Here is a 23,966-nt window from a genome sequence, read left to right as displayed (position 1 = left end):
GACTAATAAGAGCAGTCCAGCTTCGCTCGCATGGAACTCCAAAGTCACTGTTACCACCACGTGACACCCGATAAAAGCTATATGCAGTACAGCTGTCCCTTCATTTATTCACAGGTTAAGTGGTGTGTAAGCCTTTGGTAAATGTGTAGTAAAAGAAAAGTCCTCATCAAGACTTCCATCACGGTATTTATTATCGATGGGCATGGTGCTTTGGCACCTGTCCCAGAATCAACCATGGGGGGAGGGGGTGTTCACCTTTGACAGAATGTAGTACAGCACATTTATTCTTACTCACCTCAAAGTGAATTAAAACTAAAATGCACTGAAAATGACAAAAATTAGATATGCATTATCACAATTTTCAGTTGCTGACTATAAGCAGCAGTGTTCCTCAAATAACAGGATACCTAAATATAAACATCCAGCAAAAGTAATATTAAAAAGTAGTGCACAAAAAAGACATTACTTATGTGAAAATCTGTACACAAATGCTAACAGAACTCATACATCAGAGATTTGATATAAATATAAAATTATATAATATATACATACAGTATATAAAAAAACAGGATGTGAGAGCATAGCTGGGTTTATAAAAAAATGCTGTTATAGTTTTGTTTTAAAGATGAAAAATAAACTATGTTTAAAAACCATTTTTTGCTCAAAATGAAAAATATTTAAAATATGCCTCATTTATAGTTTCTTGCCATCTAATTTTGTGTTGTGGTATTCTTGAAAGGGAGGCGGGGTGGCTTGCGATGGACTGGTGTCCCATCCTGGCTGTCCCCCCTCCCCCTCTAGCCTTTCGCCCCGTGTTGCCAGGTTAGACTCCGGCTCACTGCGACCCTCCTGGGGACAAGTGGTTCGAGGCAAAGTGTATGTGTGTGTGTGTCGGTATTCTTGAACAACCTGCATGCAAACTAACCGAAACCGCACATAATCCATCAGTGGCTTCATCGGATGCCGCCTTTGTCCCGAGTTACCGTGGATCAGTAGGTCCTCTTACGCTAGTGCGTTGCGCACAGAATCTTCGGCTACTCATCGTAGAACTCCGCCCGGCCCCCTGTTGTACTACATCGCCTGGGATCTCTGAATATGCTGCTCTGTTTCTATCATTTGCACAAATGCTCCAGAGTGGACATTTTTTTCCTGAAGAAAAGACCGCCCCTGAAGCTCACTATTGCATCCAGGTTAGGCTATTTACACATTTACATTTATTTATTTAGCAGATGCTTTTCTCCAAAGCAATTTCCAATGAACTCTATGTAGTGTTGCCAGCCCACACACCTTGTTCACCGTGGTGACTTACACTCTTGGATACACTACTTACACTGGGTCACTCATCCATTCATCAGTGGAACACACTCTCTCCGTCACTCACACACTATGGGGGAACCTGAACAGCATGTCTTTGGACTGTGGGAGGAAACCGGAGCACCCGGAGGAAACCCACGCGGACACGGGAGGAACATGGAAACTCCACACAGACTGAGCAGGGATTGAACCCACGTTCTCTCGCACCACCCAAGTGCTGTGAGACAACAGCGCTACTCGCTGTAGAAGTATCGCGCACTTCAGCCTGGGCATTGATTCGTCATTCTATCCGGTAGTATCGTGAGATTTTGATTTCTACACTTTCTATGATTGAACGAAGAGAGAAAATTAAAAATACAAGTGCTCTTTTTTTGTGTGCGCGCGCTCAGAAACCATAAGCCGTCTTTCTCATTTTTCTGCTAGTTTATAATTTCTCGTTTTCAAAACAAAAAACGAATGAAGACATCATCATCATCATTCGCATTGATTTTGTTTTTTTTTGGCGGGGGGAACGAGTGAACGCAACGTGCACGGACCGATGTGGATCATCATGGTTCCTCTGGATCTCTTTCCAGAGGAGTGTGCATTCAACGCCCTTGGAAGACTTGTACTTGCACTTGTTCTTTAGTGAAACGTTAACACACACTAAGAACCCACCAGGCTCCTCACCTGCTGCTGCCGTCTCCTCGGAGGCGTCCGTGTTGCTCGTCATCGTCACGTGACCAGCGAAGCGACTAGTCGACCGACGTCAAGCTTAAATGGTGACGCAGAGCGATGAGTAAAGTCGACAACTTGTCGACTAACTTCTATTGCACAGTCAATACCAAATACAAAATGTTAGATGCAACTTAAAAACATGCACCGAGTGTAAAACCACTTGGTGTGGTTTAAAGCGAGACTACAACTTTGTGCAAGTCCAAGGAATAGATCATGTACCATGATGATTTCATGATGTAAAAGTGCCATCTTAGGGGGGAGTCGGAGGAAATACCACCAGGGCATCATCAGGGTGTATGAGCTGCAGTCAATGGAGACCAAGAAGCGAAGGAAGTCGGCGTGGTACGTACCACAACGAAGATCCACAGGGTTCTTCTCGAGTTGCACGCCTGTTTTCCCAATGGGACACAAGCTGGTAACAAGACAGTACTACATTGGCAGAAAATGGGGAAATTTCCACTACATGTGACATTTTATAGACAATCCACACCACTTGTTTGGACAGGCCAACGCTGAGTGAAAAGCGCCGCGCGAAAAACAGCTCTAAAATATTGAAGCATACGTATTTTACAGGAACCTCCGAGAAGCTTCTGCGTCATAGGATAGCAGTAACATCTGGGGTCATGGCAAACGCAGACAAATTATTCAAATACACCACCTTCTACGGGTTGTGTGTACAACAAAGTATTACACATGGAAAACAGAAGATATTTCAAAGTTCCCCACAAGATAAAACCATCCATTTGTCACTGAAAAAGCAAGATAGTTTGTGGGTCAAACATAGAATGTAGACAGAACCCCGATATATACGATATATGTATCTATATAGTAACATTTTATTCCATTACTGTATCAATGTGATACTTAAAACATTTAATCAGTCTTTTTATACCTCTCGCATGGATTCTGAGCAGGAAGCCTGTATTATACAATAATTGTTGTCGAAGTACCAATTAATGTTGCACAGATACATGGACTAAAACTCTTGGTTCATAGAAATTATTTGTCCAAATCAAAGAAAAAAAAAAAAAAGCTGTATGACAAAAAGCAGAGATGCCCAATTTGACTTTGATGAAGAAAGATCTCGCATATGGAAAAGGGTCACGAACTTTCCCCGAAGTCCACAGCCATCCAAGCAGCAGATGTGTCCAGTGGTCCAGACATGCAGCTACGGAGGGCGCTGTCCCACCTCTAGCTCTGAAACACAAAAATCAGCTCCGGCTTTTCTCTCAGACCACTTCAGAGGAGTTGAAGTGAGATGTGCAGTGATTTTCAGGAACATGAAAAGCTACCTCAAGTCTCCAGAAACCTTTGTTTTAATAAAAAGCCATGATACACTTAAAAAGATCAAATATGTTAACTTCAGCAACTGGTCACATACAACTCGCTAATGATGCCCAGTACATTGTTTTCAGTATTTATTTCACATCCTTTATATATTTTTTCCTCCATGCAACAGGGACAACAAAGGAAAGACAGTGCAGTACGAATAAATACCTTGAGGTAGAAAACCTGTATCTGGTAGAGCATAAATGATAGGTCTGCAATCGTCTGAGACTGACGAATTGCAAAATTGGATAAACAAAAGCAGGTAAAGTACGAAAGGTGGTGGCAGGGGCTAAATACATACCAGCTATTTAGGTGTGGAAATGAAAATGCGAACAGTTTGGAGTTTCTCTAAAGCAAAGAAGGCAGTAATAGCTAAAGCACATTCAAGTTCATACTGGAGAAATACATCACTCACTCACTCACTGAAACACACATCCAAGCATATTTAAAATCCATTCCCCCCAAACAAAGATTTGCAACTGGATTCATTCAACACTGTGACAAAAGGCTCTGTGCAGAAACAGAAGACAGTGGAAAGTGCAACTTTTAACACTATTACTAACAGCGAAGTGGACTTTCCAAAGGCAAATTCTGCTATTCGATACGTCTGTGCAGCCACCACAAGCTAAACATTTAACGTAAGATGATAATTTCTACAAAAATGGCAATCGGATCAAATTTGCAAATGCCAGTGAACTGGGGCAAACAAGAACCACAGAAGTGAAGCTCCACTATGCTTTTCAGAAAATTACACAGGAACAAACTGTGTCACTGCACGGCACACGGGAAAGTTCAGTAAATGCAGCGAAACAAAAGCCGCACAATGAACAAGATCCAAGACACCACTAACTTTCCACTGTTTTTTTGTTTCTAGTTCCATGTAATTTACACATTGGCCAATCCTGTATTCGTCTGCGCTGAGTTTTATTCATTATTCCTATTACCCAGCATGAATATTTACACGTCATTGCTCTCCAAAGCTAGTACACTTTCAGAGTACAGAGGTCAGGGATGAGACACATTTATACACTACTTTTCATCAATGTTAAACAGCTGATGTGAAATATCGACATGTAGTATTTTGTGTTTACAACTTACACTTGTAAAACAAAATGTGAGAACCGCCCAGCTGACCCTCGACACTGCAGTCCTGTGAGCTTGTGAAGAGGATGCACCCGTTGTCTGAAACAGGTGCCACGACCACTCTGCCAACATCTCCGCACAGACTGGCGGCGAAAACACAGTACAGATTTCTGCACATCTCAGTCATCTAGTTTCACAGTTCTGGTGCGGTCCTGGCGCGCACTGCTCTTCTTGAGTGCTTACAAGCTTCTAGCTATGTTGGTTCAAACAGTTTCCAAAAATATTGCAATTAAAAAAGAAATAAAATAAACATTTTGCCTTATTTTCCTAAAAAAAAAAAAAAAAAAACTATACATTTACACAGATGTTGACAATTCAATTTCCAGGGTTGAAGTACTCTATGGCAAAGCATCACTCATTACTATCTTACCATCATACCATACCCAACATGTCAACAGTTTCACAATAATGAAAATAAAACCATACTTTATTACAAGAAGAATCCTAAAGTTTTCTTATGAAATAAAAAGCTTGTTCCTTCAGAGTATAACTGGTCCAAAATAGGGTTTGAGTTATACTCTTCATTCAAGCTCAAACTAAATTTGAAGAAGTCATACAGTAAGTTAAAAAAACAAAAATAATAATAAAAAAACAAGAAAACAATATCGGCATGCAGACACATCATCACCGGTAATTTTGGACTTCTGACTGAAAACATTGTGAGTTACATAAGTCACAGAATCTCACATCCCTTGCTCCTCCCCAAGTACTACTGAGTAGAAAGAAGCAAGCTGGCTTTGAACTTGGCCTTCAGATTTAAAGACAATTTACCTGGTATTGATAATAGTTTATAGTAGCCAAAACGACATTGCATACTATCGGACTTCAAGTTCAACATGTGATGGAATTTAAGGATTCTTCCAAGAGCACGACCTGTTCTGTACATGTAAAATATGTTTGCCGAGAAAAGACTGAAGAGAAGCAGGTGCTATACAGTATAAGGTCCAGGTACTATATTAACTTGGTGAGCTGCGAAGTGAACAATATGTCTGAGCGTACTCTGATCACCTGAGAAAAGCCCAACAGTAAGTGTATGAGCTACAGTTGGGAAGGTTCCTGTGAGAGCTGTAGGCCAATTCAAAAAAAAAAAAAAAAAAAAAACTAAAATGTGATATTCCTTCAAGGCAACATGCAGTACATTCGTAAGACAGCAGTATACATATACAAAATGTGCCTTTTTTCCTTGACTTTTGAAGTAGTGTGATTAAATAGGCTGGCCTGTGCATCCTTACTTAGCAGAAGCACATTTCCTTAGGAAACAAGCAAACTTCATTGCTTTAGTGAAAAAAAAACAATGAAATGAGCTGAAAGTCCCAACCTGATGTGTCCCAGGTTCAGAGGGTGGGGTGGGGTGGGGTGGGGTAAGGTTGGCCCCGGGGGGGAGCTGCCCATTGTGGACTGGAGCAGGGACAGCACCCAGTGAGCGTGATGCGCGCTGCGCGACGTGCCAGTGGACCACGGGCGGCCTACACCTCCGCCGCCTGCAGACCGACTTTCTCCTCCTCTAGTCAGTCTGAACTGGGCCTCTTCAGTGAGAAGGCAAAGATGCTGAAGTGAGCGCTCAATTGCTGCACCTGTCAGCCACAGGGTGAGGGGACAGTGGTTAGGGCATCACGAATTTTCAGCTTCCATAAGTAAACCACAAATTTTGACAGAGCAGTCAGTACACGGTTCTGGGTGCTACATGTTGGTACAGGAGAAGGGCTGCAAAATTACAAATGTACATTTATTCATTTAGCAGATACCGTTCTCCAAAGCAATTTACGACGTTAAACTACTTAGTCATTTACCCATTTATACAGCTGGGTAATTTCACTGGAGCAATTCAGGTTAAGTACCTTGCTCAAGGGTACTACAGCTGGAGGTAAGACTCAAACCTGCAACCTTTGGGTCCAAAGGCAGCAGCTCTAACCACTACAGTACCAGCTGTCACAATTCCAAATTTGGTTTTGGAAATTTTCCTCCCCCAGAAAAAACTAAAATTATTCCTTGAGTGTTTATTCCACGTTTACCTTGTTGCTGTTGTGTTGAATGAATGCACTGAACCTATAACCAGGGACAGGAGTTGTGTTGTGGGGAATCACCTACGCAAAGCTGAGTGCCCATGTGTGGTTATACTCCCAAATGAAATGGGGAGTTTGTCAGGATCAGGCAAAGTACCTTTGTGGAAGTAAAATAACCACATAATGGCTAAAAATACTACCGTAATTAAATAATTCTCCCTTTGCAGGATAAAGGGCATATTTTTCATATCTCATAGCAATGTTTCATTGTACAGAACCTCTATATGCTGGACAAATGTACATGGTATTTCCACAGTTTTAAAACAAAGCGCTGGTTAATGCATTTGTAATAAAAACCAATTTAATGGCCACTTCTAAACTGCTATATTAGCATGCCCTCTGAATTCACGTGATCATAATGAGTCTCATGTGCAGGAGCGGAACTCACCACAGAGACCCCGTAGTGGACATGAGCCAGCAGCACCACTGCGGTCCAGGTGTAGAGCACCGCTGTCTCACTGTGCTGCACCAGACCTGAGTTCACCAGCAGCACCAGCAGAGCCATGGGCAGAAGCAGCCAGCTGAAGGGTTGACAGCGTGTGTTGCTCATCTGGCACACGATCAGCTTGCACTGTGAGGGCCAAGGGGGTGTAAGCAAGAAGCCACATGATGAAGCTTTATTCCAGCATCACTATCCATTCTATTCAACATGAATAAACAAGAGCCAGTTCCGTCATTAACAGTTGAAAAAGATTCCTGGGTTCAGCGCTATGAACCTCTTCCTCAGTGATATTACCACTGGACGCTACAATGCGAGCCTCGCATAGTCTTGCGTAAAAACACAGGAGGCTCAATATTTATTCTGCGATGTCAATTCTGCATTAGTCCATCAAACTGACCTTCAGACACATTGAAGGCTCACTGTAATGCCTTAGATTCCCCGTCCCCCTGTGAATTCTGCTTTGCTGAAATAAGCCTACCGCATCACACTCTGGCATGCTACATGGACAAGTTAGCCATTAGCGTTATGAACATTGTAAAAAATAAAAGGTTCAAATTTAAATAAACTCTAATAATGATAATCTTATTATGGAGTGTTAGATGAATGTCGAATGGGGAAACTTACAGTGACATTGGCAAAGGCTGTGCCCACCATGAGGTAGAAGATGCGCGGCTGCTTCTGCAGAATATCACTGGGGGAGAGGTGAACCCACAGCGAGGAAAGGATGAAGAGCAGCACTGGGGACAGGAAGGGCAGGAAGGCCTCGTACAGGGAGCCGTGTTTCAGGGAGCCTCTGCGGTACGCCCTGTCAACAGACCACACCACTGATGCCAAAGCAAGTTCCTCAAAAGTTTACATGTGGCTACAAGGTGGCGTAGCATTCAAAGGCATGGCCTTGTAACTTGAAGGATGCTTCACGTCTCCCCACCTGCTGCTGCGGTATGCTTCGATAATCATCTGAATCTCAAAAGAATTATGGCTTGCAAGTAAAATATCTGCATAACAGATGACTTGAGGATAATGTACTGTTTTGTTAAAGCAGTTCATGTAATTGATACCTTATACATTAAAATAATAATTTAATATTATAAAACAGTTGAAGACCCTGATCTAAACCCTGTTCTTTTTATATACAGAGTTGCATCACACTGAAAAATATGAACAGCCAAATTAAAAAAAAAAAAAAAAGTGTCAGTTAATCAACTAATTAAAAAATAAAAACAACAAAGTCATATTTAAGCAGCTTCAGCAAATATTTCACAGTATTGCTTATAATGCACGTACTTCAAGACATTGTAGAGACTCATGGGAAGGGTCACTGTGAACGCACAGCCTGAAAAATAAAAAGATGAATTTTGGAATACGTCACAGTGGAAAATCTCATGACCTTAATTGCAAACCCTGCGAAGAGCATTCAATGATGATCAGAAGTAGTACATGCACAATGTCATTAATTTCTTATAAGGAATTCTAGGAGAACTTAATACAAATTCAGCAGCCAGTATTTTATTATATTTCTTTAGGTAGTCACTGGCTAAAACGGCAGTGCATAAAAATGAATTGCTCAAACCATGAACCATGTCATTTTTCCAGAATGGTACATTACAGACAAGAGAACATTAAATCTGTAACAGTTACAGCTTAACTACACCAGTCACCAAATACGTATTCAACATGAGTGGAGTGAGTGAGCGGAACAAAATTCTTCTGGCTCTCAAGATTTTGAACAACAGAATCCCCAGAAATGCAGACTGCAAGGAGTTGTGTCTCACCCAGAATCATCACAGTGAACAGGTCCCTGTAATGGAAGTTCCACAGTATGGGTTTATACCACGCTTCCACACCCACGACAGCCGTTATAATGTAAACAACAGAGATGGTCTACAGGAGAAACAAAAAAGTCCCAAGTTAACGACACAGGCAGATTGTGTGTGTGTGTGTGTGTGTGTGTGTATATCGTCTTACCCCACCTTACAAAAATTAAGCATTCCTGAAAAACTTTGTAAGGTGTATTCTCAAACTGAAGCCATAACTGCCATTAGTGTCAATGGTAAACATTATTATGCATTCCTGAGCTCCAACATTCATACTAATTTCTGCGAAAATGTCACCAAATCCCATTAAAATGGATACAGAAAGAGGTTAACAACTCAACACAGCATGAATGAAACTAACTCCAAGACAACTGCATGATTTTGCTGGTTCTGCTCTGGAGGGGGATGGTGGCAAAGCAGGTAGTGCTGTTGTCTCGCTGGACATGTGTTTTGCCCCCATTCAGCCTGTGTGGTGTTTACCTGTTCTCCTCATACGTACATGGGTTTCCTACAGGTGCTTCACTTTCCTCCCAGAGGCCAAAGACATGTGTTTCAAGTGAACTGTTGCCAATAAATTGATTGAGGTGTGTGACACTGATCTGAGGTACACATGTTTCTAGGGACTTTACTGTAGTGTGTCTAGCACCGCAAGTCACTTTGGACAAGATGACGGATCATTCATAATCATTTTACATCACTTTGCAGAAAACAGTGTACTAAAACAAATCAGTCTACAAAAATGCAAAGAAATCCCCATAAGCCCAAGAAGGGTATTATAAATGAAACTCTTTATAAAGTTGGATTCTAAGAACTCAAATGAGTCTCTCTCAAGCTAAGACTTCTATTTAGAAACATACAGTAATGTGCGACATCTGCGTTAAGGACATTTGTTCGGCTAATTAAGATCTTTAAAGATCCTCGTGACTTAAATGATGGAGGATGAAAGGTGTTCTAAAAGAAACAAAAGGGGAAAAAAAAAGGCGTTTATAAAGAACCGACCGGATTGGCTCACCACTTGGCTGATGTCGTAGCCCCACGGCAGGAAAAGCACACCGGTGTTGTACTTCTCCCAGTGGGAGAGGATGAAGGAGAAGAGCACGGACCACAGGATGTAGTAGAGCGTGGACACATCGACGCCGGTCTCTCCGCGGCCGAAGATGGAGTACACGGTGACAACAAAGAAAATGCAGGCCCAGCTGTCCAGGCCATGGTCAAACAGCTCCCCTAGTGGCGTGCTGGAGTTGGTGCGGCGAGCCTGTTTCCCGTCAACACCGTCTACAAGATTCGAGAGTTTATTGTTATGCGTACAGTAAACTGTTCGTTACACCATACAATGAAATTCTTACTCTGTGAATCCTCTCAGCAGCCTATGACATAAATTGTAAGGACATAAGGAAAGAAAAACACAAGGCGTAAATCACAAATTACAAAAATTACTATTAGTGCAAAAAATCCAAGAAACAAAGTTATATAAAGTGTGCAGTGCGCAAGGAGCCACACACAACATGTATGATACTTTCAAAGGCCATTCGGACACAAGGGATTCACAGCAGACAGACATTCACACAGGGGCCTTAATGTAATATGTCCAAGACGAAACGAGCGTATCAGCAGAGCACTCACTATGCACCTATATTGCTTTCTGTAACCTGTGTTTTACAGCACAAAATTCTATAACTGCTATAATACTATTGTTACTACCTTCAATCTGCTAGATTACACTTTAACTTCAATTTATTAAACTTCCATTTACATTTCAAGGTTATTTTCATTCCGCTTTGCACTGAACACATTAGTTTGCCTGTTCCAGAACACCTGCCATCCAAGTAATCAAGGTATTTAACATATTTTAAGCATCATCAAACCAAAACAAAACTACGGTAAATAAGTGTTTGTAGCACAGCAAAATTATTTGGCAGCTTTATCATCTCACATGTCTAAGTAGTTAAAAAAAAAAAAAAAAAAAAAAAAATAATGCATAATATAGTTCTATATTATCTGCAAAGCAGGTACATGACCATTTTTGACTTATAAACTGTATTGTACCAATTTCACTAGTATTGGAACAGGAATGAATATCAGGACATAAAATGACTATTGCTGAAAATCATTATTTTTGCATTGAAAACATTTACAAGCTTCATATTGCAACAATCGCATATAAACCCATGTAGTTTCAGAGCACATACACACATTTTCAGAACCGCTTGTCCCATACGGGGTCACGGGGAACCGGAGCCTACCCGGTAACACAGGGCGTAAGGCCGGAGGGGGAGGGGACACACCCAGGACGGGACGCCAGTCCGTCGCAAGGCACCCCGAGTGGGACTCGAACCCCAGACCCACCCGAGAGCAGGACTGTGGTCCAACCCACTGCGCAGAGCATTTACAGTAATTTTTTAAATTATCTTTTGATTAAAATCTTCCACATTTTAAACATGAGAACTGAAATAAATTGATTCATTTTGCTTTTTTTTTTTTCTAAAGCAACTTAAACTTCTAAGATCCTTGAAATTATTTACCTATTTATACAGCTGAGCCAAATTCTCAAAATTATCTCTCTGGCATAGTGCCATGTACCTTGTCTCACCTCTACACATGCAGGGTAGGCTGAGGACCACCAGTGGTTGCTGATAATGAATAAATCAAGCGAAACTAAAGTTTGAAACAATTATTTGTTACGAATATTATAAAACATATTGTCATGTACAAAAATACTTTTCAAACTGTATTTTAGGTGACTTTTTGTCCAGGAACCAGTGCAATTAAAAATCAAGTTTACAACTGTATTCTCTACATTTTTCTTGTTGAAGAGCATACAAGTAAATATTGGAACGTACTTGCGTGGGACTAAACCCACAATTGGTGGAGTTACAACAGACTTGTCACTACCCTTCTTATGTCTACTGTATTACTTTACACAGGTATTGGGTGATTGGGTTCTCTGCATGGTCAAGGCAACACTCTCATCTCTGATCTAGAGCACTGTAGGAAAATGGGTTAATACAAAAAAGTTTGACCAAAGTTTGTGAAGTAATGGTCTGTTAAAAATACATGAAACCAGTGGCTTCTCTAAAAATTTCAGTACATCACAGGTAGACTGCAGTAACAGTCCTGTTACATTTGTTTTAAAATTTTTCCAAAGAAACAAAATATTACATTTCACCAAAAAAGAAGCACACCACGCATACTTTGGGATGAATCTTGCTGACCAAGACAATTTTGGGCTCCCCATAAAGTCCACAAAACTTGCATTGAACAACTCAGACAGCAGCTTAAATTTACATTTATTTATTTAGCAGACGCTTTTCTCCAAAGCGACTTCCAATGAGCTCTATGTAGTGTTACCAGCTCACACCTTATTCACCAAGGTGACTTACACTGCTTGTTACACTACTTACACTGGGTCACTCCTCCCAGTGGAACACACACTATCACTCACACACTACATACTATTAAATGAGAGAACTTCTTCAGCTTTTGGCATATTGATGGCATGGCACAATGACCATAACCAGAGAAGTCAGTGCTTCTTGTGCTTATGTAATGTGAAAGGCTACAATTCAAGGAACAGAGAGGATATTGCGTGTCCATTTCTTCAGTCATCAGATAGTACACGAGTTCCTCAGGGACCAAGTACCTTCACGTACAGAAACTGTTGAATTTTTATGCGATTCTGACAATACTGAAAGTGCGAAGCGCGATGACTCATCTTGTAATAAATCTTAACCTCTCTGAAAATTCCTTGAGAAATGTAGGCCTTCTAAGAGGCTCTGTCCGAACATCCCAGGGTTCTAGAAAATGGTTTTAGGGTAAAACTATAGTTGGAGGAGGGAGAAAGGAAAAAAAAAAAAAAAAAAAAACTAAAAAAAAAAAAAAACAAACAACTTCTTAGCCCAGGGATATTACATATTACTGGTACAGAAAATGGGGGCGCGGTGGCGCAGTGGGTTGGACCGGGTCCTGCTCTCCAGTGGGTCTGGGGTTCGAGTCCTGCTCGGGGTGCCTTGCGACGGACTGGCGTCCCATCCTGGGTGTGCCCCCTCCCCCTCCGGCCTTACGCCCTGTGTTGCCTGGTAGGCTCCGGTTCCCCGTGACCCCGTATGGGACAAGCGGTTCTGAAAGTGTGTGTGGTACAGAAAATATGAGGGGGAATTTTTCCATATTTTTGACAAAACCATTTATTGGCTTACTTTCACAATATTTCCGAGGTGCTACAACACATGCGCTGTAAATAAACACAGCATATTGTTCAGAGATGCCTGCAAGACAAGTGTGAAGAATGTCCTCCTTTAAAAAGGAAATAATAATGTTTCAAAAAACAGGAAAACCTTAACTTTAATCAACACGAAATGAAATATGCGGAATACAACTGGCAATTGTGTGGAGACTTGAAAGATTTTATCTGTGTCAGTAACTTGACAGTCTTGGCAGACAAAGTTCACTTGTTTCATTTATGAATGGAACTGCAAAGAACGATCTCGGCATATGACAAAGAACGAATGGCCTTGTCAAGATCATTTCCACACAGGATCTAAAACACTACATATCCAAGTCTTGTCAATGCATGAGAGTTATTTCCTCCCCTCTTCATACTAAACTAGAACGGATTAAACAAAGATTGAAAGATTTGATCATGGAGGGCTAAAGTTTCAAATATACCTGTGATACATTCCCAGTGGATACTGAAGCACAACTGAAAGAGTGCATTACAATTTTAACTGTTAAACCTGAGAAGCAGAAAAACAGATGGTCAAATTAAACAGGCTACTGACCGCAAAAAAGGCATTGCAATAAAGTACTGAATCTAAGTTACTGCACAAAATAAAAAGCTCTGCATTAATAACTTGCATCAAGAGCATACTGATTTTTTTCTGCTCTAAATTAGAAATGACCAAAAAAAATTATACAAGAATTTAGACAATATTTACTATTCTTTTTTCACTATTCCAGCAATCCTCACGATAGGAAAAATTTAAATTTTGCAGTTAGCACACTTAAATTGTAAAATATCACTTTCCAGTAATCAAAAAATATCTTTACAATTTCCACTTTGCAAGCCTATGAATTATTTTTTCCTACAGAAACCCATTCATAAGGGGAATTCACATGACAGTGATTTCACTGAACAAATTACCCTTATTATTGGAGAAATGGGTGTACTAGTTAAATACTGTGCGCCCAGTTACAATTACATTACCTGCATACATTGAAATAAAGAGAAATTAATAAAGCAGTTAAATTTGTCCAGTCACACATACCCAGTGTATACGCCGTGAAGTTGAAGACGCCAGCTGCAACCCACACCCAGCCTGGCACGTGTGTTTTACCTTGTACTGAAAGAAAGAAAACAACACTTATTTAGGACACTGAAGACAGGTCTTGTGTTTTAGAAAATCCATCTGCCTGGAATGTATAATAGCTACTGGCACAGGAAACAATCTACAATAACAATCTACTTTGAATATGTTTGCATGCTGGAAATGCCAATTTGTGATACATCATATAATTAAACTCTAACAGAAATTTCTCTTATGAAACAATAGCATTGTGCCCAGAAGGGTGTGGTTACTGTAGTGTATTAATGTACTATATTCATAATAATCATGACTCATTATGTATACATGTGCAACTGGAACTCAGTGCTGCTGAAGGCAACGGCTATAATTCCGTTCATCTTTCGAAACCAACAACTGTGCGATGCAATAACTGAGCTGTCATGAAGTCGTGGTCACACACACACACACACACACACACACACACACACACACACACACACACACACACACACACACACACAGCAGTACCCTTTTGTCATGCTGCAAACGCTTTTATGGCAGAACTACGCTGTGGGCTGCTGGTTTGGCACAAGGGATCAGGTCTCAACAGCTCATCTCCAAGCTCACTCACCTGAGGCATAGAAGTCGAAATCGAAGAGAGCCAACATTACAAAGTTCAGGACGAGGAACATGAAGCCAGTGAACGTGATGAGATTGGGAGCGAGCCATGTGGGTAAAATCTGACGGGGAAAAGAGTTTACATCATAAAGATTTCAGGACTGTCTATTTTAAAACACTTTATTTTCATTTTCTATCTTTTTTGTTAACTACACAGCCTACACCAAAGAACTGTGGAGCTACTGAAAAAAAATTGGTAATGTGGTATGACCATATATGACAAAGTTCTTGGGGTGACCTCGTATATCAACTAATGGATACATGTGTATAACAATTGTCTGCCTAAACATTTTTCAAAAGCTTTGCTATGTTTATACCTTACAAACTACTTGCTATATTATTTTATATTTAAAAAAAAAAAAGTGTCAGTGTGCTTAGGGCTTTATTAATACTTGATGGCAAGTGAGAATTTGCGTTTCAAAGTTTACCTTCACAACAGTGTTCCAAAACGGGTGCATGACATATACGGACAGCGGATTGGTGTCAACGGCACTGTACTGTAAGGAAAAGAGGAAAGTGTCAGTCATTTCTCATAACAGTCATGAACAAGCCTCGTCACTGGAACAAAACTGGGATTAATTGAGGGACAATCTGGACAATTTACTCTTGTACACAAAGCGAAACCAAAAGTGAGAAGTCTAACTGGAAAATGACAAGAAAGTGTTCTGAAAAGTAGACTTTGGACAAGCTGTACGAGTTACACACCTTGCTGCCGTACTGTACACTCAAACATTTTGAAAGAAACCTTAGCAAACTCCTTAGAAAGAGAGTTTCAAGGTTTCCCACAATCACATTTAAAGGTGTGACATTACAACGCAATGACTAAGTAGCGTTCTCAGAATGTCAGACAAACAACAGCTAGATACATTATTCATATTTACTGGTAAGGGGGTGAAACTGCATATGCGGCCAAAAGAAACCTTGGATAATTATAAGTTCAGCAAAGTGGAGTTTGAAAAAAAATGTTCTGCACGGCACATTAGAAGTATGACTTACACAGCAATTCCTCCCAACTCCAACATGGCCTGATTCAAACTAAATCTGTACAGCCACAGCTCATCTTGTCCTCAAATGCCAGTTCTCACAGCACCACCACGACCACACACTTCAGATATTTTTATGAAGCCAAGTGCCCCTTTTACAGGGACCAAGATCTAAAGGTCTCTTTCCTGTATATAAAAGTAGACCCAGGAAAAACTGGAAACATGTCATCCTGTTCCGTTTATTATAAACATTTATAATGTTTCCCTTACTATACACATTTTAACTCACCTTTCACACTTGATAAATGACTTGAACGACAAAGACTTTCAACAGTCAACAATAAACTAGTTTGTTTAGCTGGCAACAGGTCAGATAGACTAATTCTGTTTAATGTAGAAATTAAAAAGTGCCAGACTGAATTCACTTCAAAATTATATTTAATATTTAGCATGACAACAGCAACAGCCTGGACCAGGAAATGGCGTCAAACACGGCACTAAACGCAACATGAACACCTGATGTTCTCTGAACAGCACGTGCACCGAACACGTGACGATACCCGGAGCCGTGTGACATCAGCCTTGCCAGATACGTTTTAAAAGACAAATTTAAAGGCTGATAGAGAGCTGAGAACCTCGTTCACAACCTTTTCATAAGACTCCTCCATAGAAGCTGCACAGCTGCTCAATGGGTAGCACCAGTGCCCCACGTGTCCTCCCCATGTTTGTGTGCCTTTCTTCACATGTCCACTGTGCAACTTCTGCATCCACATGGAAGACATTGAGAAATTCCTCCCCCACCCTCCCACAGAGCTCATAACACTGACAGCAGAATGAGCGATCAAACGATCGCTCCCTTGTCAGCGAACCACGAGGAGTCTCCAAGTCATCCGGTGTACCGCTGCACATACTCTCCCTTGCAAGAAAGCCTGAGAAGAGCCTGCTCAACTGGGAGGAGATGGCCAGCCACATGGAGAAGTGGAAGAGTGTGTTCAGGAGTTGAGGAGAGGAGAGCTTGAGCCCGACAGCATGCAGCGCGTATAATTTGGGGCCGATCTCCCATTGACTTTATCTTTCATCAGCCACTAATCATTTCAAGTACCAAAGTGCATTCCGTCACTCACCACTGCCATCGTGCTGTTCTCCAGCACGGCACTGTCGGCAGCCATGCCCCCCCTTCCACCCCACTCCCTGAATGTACATTATAACCGCACTTATCCTTTCTGACACACGTCAGGTATTGCGAAACCCTTGGGCCCAATCTTTCTGCTATTCTCTCCATCGCAGCCCACCGACACCATCATTCACACCACTGGAGGAGTTCGGAGGTCGCAAAGGGCACAATGCCTTCCTCAGAGACAATACTCTTCTGTTGTCCATATGCCATGAAACACGCCTACATAACAGCCAGCTCCAGAACACAGTGTCTTTACAGACTGAAACACAACTCTGAAACTGAATGGAACCCACAACAATTTAAAGATAAATTAAGACCGCTTTTCTAAAACACTTCATTGCTACATTTTAACAAAATTTCAATAATATACCAGGGAGTCTGTCTTTTACAATACAGAAAAAATTGACACAACAGCCTCTCCAAAAAGTACACAGAGGCATAAGACAGGCAAATTGCAATTACATTCTTATTGAAAAAAAGTGTTGCCTAATATGCATCTATTTGAAATGTATTTTACCCATATGCTAGAACCCTAACTCTCTGTCACCACTTAAACATTTGGTAGCTACGAGATTCTTTCGCTCAAGTGTCAACATGCAACAATGAAAACTGTGGTTATAACATGTCAGATGTTGCTTCATTTCATATTATGTACAAACTTCTACGCGACACAAATGTTAGCAGCCATTTTACCAGCCGAACTAACATAATTAGACATATTAAGGTTAAACTGTCCACACTGCATGATGGCTGAGTACTGTATATTGTACTGAATCACTTGTTCTCGTATGGCACACGGACAGATGCAAAGCAATACAAAAAATACAAACAGCTTTAATGGTGAGTTATAAATGTAATCCAAGCAAGGTTACAGGTTTGAATCCCACCTCTTGCTGTAGTACTCTTGCACAGCGTACTGAACATGAATAAATGAGCTGTATAAATAAATTATTAAAAGGTAGCTTAATACTATAAGTCACTTTGGGGAAAAGCATGAACAAAATACACACGCACGACTGAAAGTGCTTGTCCCAAGTGGGGTGGCGGCGGCAAGCCGGAGCCTAACCCGGCAACACAGGGCACAAGGCCGGAGGGGGAGGGGACACACCCGGGACGGGACGCCAGTCCATCGCAAGGCACCCCAAGCGGGACTCGAACCCTAGACCTAGAGCAGGACCTGGCCGAGCCCGCTGCGTCACCGAATCCCCCTTGAGCTAAATAGATACATGATGACAATAACCCACTAGCAGTGAAGTGAAGGAGTGACTCAGATGCATTGATATATTACATGTAACAAATGACTGAAATATGACACCACCTACATCCTTCCCACGACTAAAACTTTGTAGCACACAGGGAAAGCAATACAAAACAAACTGTTCCCTTGTACTTCTTTTATACAAAGTGGTGTAGGAGAGCCTAGGGTAAATCACTGTACAGCTGATAATCACCCAACACTGTGATCCAGTGGACAAGGGCACCTGAGGCAGAGAACACATCTGTCATCACTTCAAACGACCGGACTATGCAAGACAAGAATCATTATTATATTATAATAATGATTATCCAGACGCAGATCAGGATGCCTGAGCAATAAAGTGGAAAAGTCGGTTGAAAGAAGCCCACAGAGAGACTTGAAGGCGTCATACAGAAGGAGCTTGAACAAGTCAAGTGACCCGAGACACACACACATCTGACACACCACCCAATTATTTAATATTTTGTATCATTACTCTTTATTTAGCGGAAGCCTTTGTTCGTCCAAAACGAAAGCAGTGTATCGTGATCAACTTCACAATTTATTCACCTGTTCAACCGAGCAGCAGAGTATGATTCATCGCTCAGGTAGCAGCAACGGCCCTCGTGTCACTCTGACTGTGCTCGAGCTCCAGCACGAGGGGGGGGGGGATTCTGAACGATGGTTCGTACCTCGCTGGTCGGATTCATTCACGCGGTTCTATCCAGAATAATTCACCGCGGCGCTGCACGATATGACTGTTAAAACCGGGCTTAGGCCGCCCCCCGACAGTAAAATGAGCAGAAAGGTGCCCTTTAGCTGCGGTGATGGAAAAGGGCGCGCTGTCACTCCTCCTCACATTTCAACACCCGATAGCCCAGGCTGCAGCTTAGTTAGCTACCGAACACCGCGCCGGGGCTGCCGGAATAACATGATATAGCGACTCACCTTGTACTTATCAAAACCAGACAGCTGCTCTTGGGTGACATATTCATAAAGGAGCATGGTGACAGCAGTGGTTCAATATAAAATATGAAAATAAGACGAGCCCGTCACGACTCGGTTTGCCCGGCGTGCGTTTCTTCGACCGTTTTGTCACGCCGAAGCCGCTCAATCCATGCAGCCGACGCGTAGTGCTCGGGCCACGCCCCTAAAAACTACTTCCGGGGCATCATGCTTAAAGCGGCAGGGCGAAGAACAGCGGCTTTGTGGGTTTTGGAGGAATTATGGTGGCAATTAACAGTGCAAGATTACTTTTTAGTAGATATTAATATTTCAGCTTAGACATATAACAAAAATACCGATGAAATAACAATTAAAGACGCATTGCGTTTGTTACTGCATATCACATGAGTTTGTAATAGCACAGAAATGACGTATGCGGAAACATATGGTGACGTGTGGTTAGTTCCGCTCACGAGGTTAACGTGACGTGGCCGAGGAAGGTGGAAACGCCAGTAGCGAACTGTGGGCCCGGCTGAAATCGGTCTAAAGTAGCTTTTTGTCCGGCAGTAATCTCTGGAGAACTAACAACGTGAGTTAGTCACAGAAAAGTTTAACCGCTTATTTGAATATATGACTTGTCTCTTTAAAACTGTGCTGTCCAGCTAAAAGAAAATCACGTATAAGTGAAGTGAAGCAACTAGCGCGGCCGAGTCAATCGAATCGTTAAGACCGGCGACGTTGACAATCAGTGTCCTTCTCTGCTTTTTGTCCGTGTCTCAGGATGGTGACAGACGTACAGCTCGCTGTGTTTGCCAATATGCTTGGCGTGTCGCTCTTCTTGCTGGTCGTCCTTTACCATTACGTGGCTGTTAACAACCCGAAGAAACTGGAATGAATGACTTTCGGCGAGGGGTAGGTAGGCAGGCCTGCGCGTCGTGCGCTGTAGCAGAGACATAGTCAGTCACACACGTTCTTCATCATGGATTTTGTTTCCCCTGAGAGGAGTGTTGCTTTCTCCCATTGCTTATTCCTTTATTCTGTTTTTTTTTATTGCTCAGGATGAAGACCGGGACCATGACATGACACCTTCTGCACCAGCGATGGAACATTTGATTGTTTAACTCACACTGACTGTTAAAGTCTTGTTTCTTTGTTTTATTAGATTTATGTTATGAATAAAGTCTTTCTTTTGTGGCTTGCATACTGTTCATTTTGTCCTAAATATGTTAGTCCCCCATTTACCATACTGCTGGTGTGCAAGCCGTCCTTTGGTGTACCATGTTGGACCAGATTGCATGTTCCACTGAATCTAAATGAATAGCAGTTAATGTACAGTTATCAATCTGTCATGTTATCTATTGGAAAAATAAAGCAGTAAACATGGCAGAAGCAACATTTGGAGCACCCTGTCAGTCAGGATTATGCTGAGGAACACCATGGCTTTAATGTCTTCTGTATAGCAGTCTTATATAGTGTAGTAATTCCCTCTTCCTTACAGAACTATCTGAACAGTATTCTTGCTTGTGTCACATGTCTGAGAACTCTACACAGAGCTTCTATAATGTTGATGTTGGGGGACATTGAATTAAACAGGACATTTTCACACAATTTATTCATTCCATGATATTGAACTGTGGAAGGTATCTTGTCAAAAGGACTGCTTTACAATGTCAACATATTTGCATATTTATTGCTGTTACAGCACAATTTGTCAAAGAAAATGCATAACTTGTAATGTACAAGATTTTGACAATACTTTGTAAAGTATTGCTTACATAAAACTCAAGGTGCACCATTTCCTACTCCTAATTAAATCTGCATATATATATAATTTAAGTTTTTAACATCCAAAATTCCACATCACAACATACTGTTTTAGAAAGTTCTTGCATAGCAGCAGTTAATACAGTAATACATATTCATTTAACAAGAACACAAATAACAAAAAAACACTGGTACCTCAATTTACAAATGCAAGTGGAACCAGAAGTCTGTCTGTAAATCATCTTAATCCCCCCAATTATGCATGGACTAAATTCTGTTAAAACAATCACATAAAGCTAAAATGAACTGAACACTTGTTTTAAGACTATTTTCATCAACAGCTCATGCAGTGCAGTCTCTGTCACTCTGTACAATACTACGAACATCAGGTGTAAGACAGGATACACTGTGGAAAGCAGCCCAGTTTATTTCACTACCTTTTATTAACATGAATGAACATTAATTGGAAATGAATGAGAAAATCTCAGAAGCCTCATATTCAGTACAGCATTCTGCATTAGACATGCAACATGGTGCCTCGTTCCTTCATCGGGTACCACGGCATACAGAAAGGACAGTAAGATAGTGTGATGGAGGATTTCATGAGGGGAATATAAAGTCTTACCTTAAATACCATGTGCCTCATGGTAAACTTTAATAAAACTGGCCAGGAGGAAGAGACTGAATGATCACAAACATGTTTGTCAGCCTCTTAATTTATGAAGTTTGCAGTCAAAATAGTGTCGCAGTAGAAACATACCTCTGTTTATTCACCGGGAAGTTTCTATATATAGCAAGAATAAGTTAGAAAAGAGGCTGATGAATTGGTTATAGGAGATGCCAGTTCCCTGTGGCCCCTGCTCCACAGCTTCAGTTTGTACTCTGAGTGCGTCGTACTGCCCCCTAACGGCGGCAGGCAGAACTGCAGGTCATTTTGAGTTCTGCAACAAAGAAACTTCAGCAGCTATACCAGTGGCAGAAATATAATGGACAATAAATACATAAACCTGGAAATGTTTCTAAATTTAAAAACTCATAAGTGGGATTTTTCCAACTTTAAAAACTCGTGAGACGTTCATAACATGAGGCACAAGTGTAAATGGAATGCCATTATAACTAGATTGGTGAAAATCCAAAACATTTCCACTTTCGATATTTCACCGCGCGAAGACCTTAAACTTTACTAAGGCCACATAATTCTTGAATATCCAAGTGTCATTAAAGTCTGAGGAATGTTTGAAGTCAAGCCTCAGTGCAGAGAGGAACTTTCCTGAAGGCAGAATCTGGCTCAGATCGACTAACTGCAGCGGGAGACTCCTTAAAAGAACATTCAGAAGGAAAATAAGCACATGTACCACATTCTGGGGGAAAAAAACCACAGGTAGACACACAAAACTGGATCCAAACAGCCGGGAATCTAAGTTCATTGAGCCGGTTGCAGAAACCCAATGAGTTGTCACTGTTTACCTGCTTTGATGTTACTGTGCCTTCGTGGCTTGACTCGGCGGTGGAGAGGGAACCTTGGTCCGCCTTCTTCAGCATGGTCCTTGAGGTGATATTCATTGTGGACGTCTCCTTTCCTGTCCCACCAACAATCACCAGAAAAGCCCAAATTTTTATTCACATATAATCAAAACAATCCAACCCAATACATAATACGGGAATTTATACATTTTTACTTGATACAGCCATGCAGTTATCCTCGGACGTGTCCTTGTGGTGTTCACACAACCAGATATTTGCTTTACATGACCCCCTGCAGGGCTTCGGATCTGCTGTGAGAAAGAGGTGTCACCTGTGAGTGACAGATGTTTTTTGATGTGTGGCTTCGTAAGCTTCCACCCCCTCGCAGACATGGGCTCCTCAGCACTAAGAGCGCGGGTGAGGCCGTGGCCCGTAAAGGACCCCGCGCGGCGCACCGGGATACGGCTGGGTCTCGGCTGCAGCTCACACCTGCCGAGGAACAAAGCAAAGGTCAGACCCAAGGACTCGATCACCACTCTTGTCCCTCTATCAATCTGGCAACATGGGGTGGGTGTAAGCAAGGAAAACTGCTCTGGCAAGTTAAATACTTCAGTATAAACACATTCTATAAACATAGTCCACTTAAAAGTTGTTTAAATTATGGCCACAAGGATAGCCTCAAACTACCCATCTCTATGGCTTCTGTCCTCTCTAGCATGAACGAGACATTAATCTTGAGGTTAAATGAAGCCATACTACACACACACAGGGAAAGACATCACTGCTCATTTCTCAAAATAGGTACCTTGAGGATTCCATGAACGACAACAAATTTATAGTGACGCCTTTGACCAAATTCTGAAAAATAAGGGACATAATTAAATCTCGTTGCACACGGGCTAAAACATTTAGTTTTTCATCGCAGCTGTCAAGGCAGCGCTTAAGGTTTGTTAACTGTTTACACTTTTATGTTCCCTGCGCTCTCCTGCAGAAGTCACTTTGCTCCTCTGCGTTTCTGGTGGATGCTGACCGGCCAACTTCCCGCTCCTCACCGGAAATTCTCTGCTTTGCAAAGCAGTTGAGAGTGTCGGACAGATGCAGCCTGTATGACGAAGAGATAACGCACACCAGAAAATGAGGTGTTGTGGTACAGCAAGAAAAAAAAACAACAGCCAAAGCTCAATACCTACAAAAAAAAACCTGGCAAGATCAGTTTAATGACTGCTAATGTATTACAAATAGCAGGAGTGAAGGATACGACTGGTGCACCATCTCATATTTTATTCAGTATGTACAAAGAATAATAATAATAATAATAATGGTTGCCCACCTACACCACATAATGGTTTAGATGGAAAAAGAGCCGAGAAATGCATATTAACAAGGCCTCATAGACCCGGGTCAAATATGTACTGCTTCCTGCATTCCAGTACTTCAATGACCATGTTCTGCTGCATGCATCACATTGAGTATACATCCAACTACAGATACAGGGCAGCTGTCAAATTAATGTCTTTTTTTTTTTTTCCCCTCTTTCTTTCTACATTTGTTATATGCTGTGCTGCAACAACTTAGGATGTATGTCCAGGTGCTTAATTTCTTTTGGCATTTTTCCCC

General features: G+C 41.5%; 3 protein-coding genes across 3 annotated transcripts; 1 reads left to right on the top strand and 2 right to left on the bottom strand.

The window, feature by feature from the left end:
- Positions 1-5,091: 5,091 nt before the first annotated feature.
- selenoi (selenoprotein I) lies at positions 5,092-19,314 on the bottom strand. The gene is made up of 10 exons (XM_018743781.2): positions 19,125-19,314; positions 15,208-15,276; positions 14,733-14,841; positions 14,084-14,158; positions 9,835-10,097; positions 8,781-8,889; positions 8,293-8,341; positions 7,633-7,813; positions 6,955-7,137; positions 5,092-6,077 (listed from the first exon to the last, which is right to left on the bottom strand). Exons 1-10 carry the CDS (start codon positions 19,179-19,181, stop codon positions 5,970-5,972), a joined length of 1,203 nt encoding a protein of 400 aa, XP_018599297.1. The 5' UTR covers positions 19,182-19,314; the 3' UTR covers positions 5,092-5,969.
- Positions 19,315-19,592: 278 nt separating this feature from the next.
- ost4 (oligosaccharyltransferase complex subunit 4 (non-catalytic)) lies at positions 19,593-20,316 on the top strand. The gene is made up of 3 exons (XM_018743658.2): positions 19,593-19,710; positions 19,902-20,033; positions 20,180-20,316. The coding sequence occupies exon 2, from the start codon at positions 19,903-19,905 to the stop codon at positions 20,014-20,016; it is 114 nt and encodes a 37-aa protein (XP_018599174.1). The 5' UTR covers positions 19,593-19,710; position 19,902; the 3' UTR covers positions 20,017-20,033; positions 20,180-20,316.
- An 82-nt stretch (positions 20,317-20,398) lies between these two features.
- On the bottom strand, positions 20,399-23,652 carry LOC108929343 (cytosolic carboxypeptidase-like protein 5). The gene is made up of 5 exons (XM_018743792.2): positions 23,312-23,652; positions 23,155-23,207; positions 22,681-22,838; positions 22,353-22,465; positions 20,399-22,202 (listed from the first exon to the last, which is right to left on the bottom strand). Exons 2-5 carry the CDS (start codon positions 23,166-23,168, stop codon positions 22,128-22,130), a joined length of 360 nt encoding a protein of 119 aa, XP_018599308.2. The 5' UTR covers positions 23,169-23,207; positions 23,312-23,652; the 3' UTR covers positions 20,399-22,127.
- Between the last annotated feature and the right edge of the window lie 314 nt (positions 23,653-23,966).

Source organism: Scleropages formosus, chromosome 1, assembly GCF_900964775.1.
Source record: "Scleropages formosus chromosome 1, fSclFor1.1, whole genome shotgun sequence".
Taxonomy (NCBI): Eukaryota; Metazoa; Chordata; class Actinopteri; order Osteoglossiformes; family Osteoglossidae; genus Scleropages; species Scleropages formosus.
This window is presented reverse-complemented; position numbering and strand designations above follow the sequence as displayed.

What these genes read in the sequence shown, in the direction of transcription:
- ost4 (XM_018743658.2), top strand. Translation starts at nt 19,903, where the DNA reads ATGGTGACAGACGTACAGCTCGCTGTGTTTGCCAATATGCTTGGCGTG.
- LOC108929343 (XM_018743792.2), bottom strand. An exon ending in AAAACATCTGTCACTCACAG is followed by an intron (nt 22,466 to 22,680) that starts GTGACACCTCTT and finishes TTGGTGGGACAG; the next exon opens with GAAAGGAGACGTCCACAATG. An exon ending in GCACAGTAACATCAAAGCAG is followed by an intron (nt 22,203 to 22,352) that starts GTAAACAGTGAC and finishes TGTTCTTTTAAG; the next exon opens with GAGTCTCCCGCTGCAGTTAG.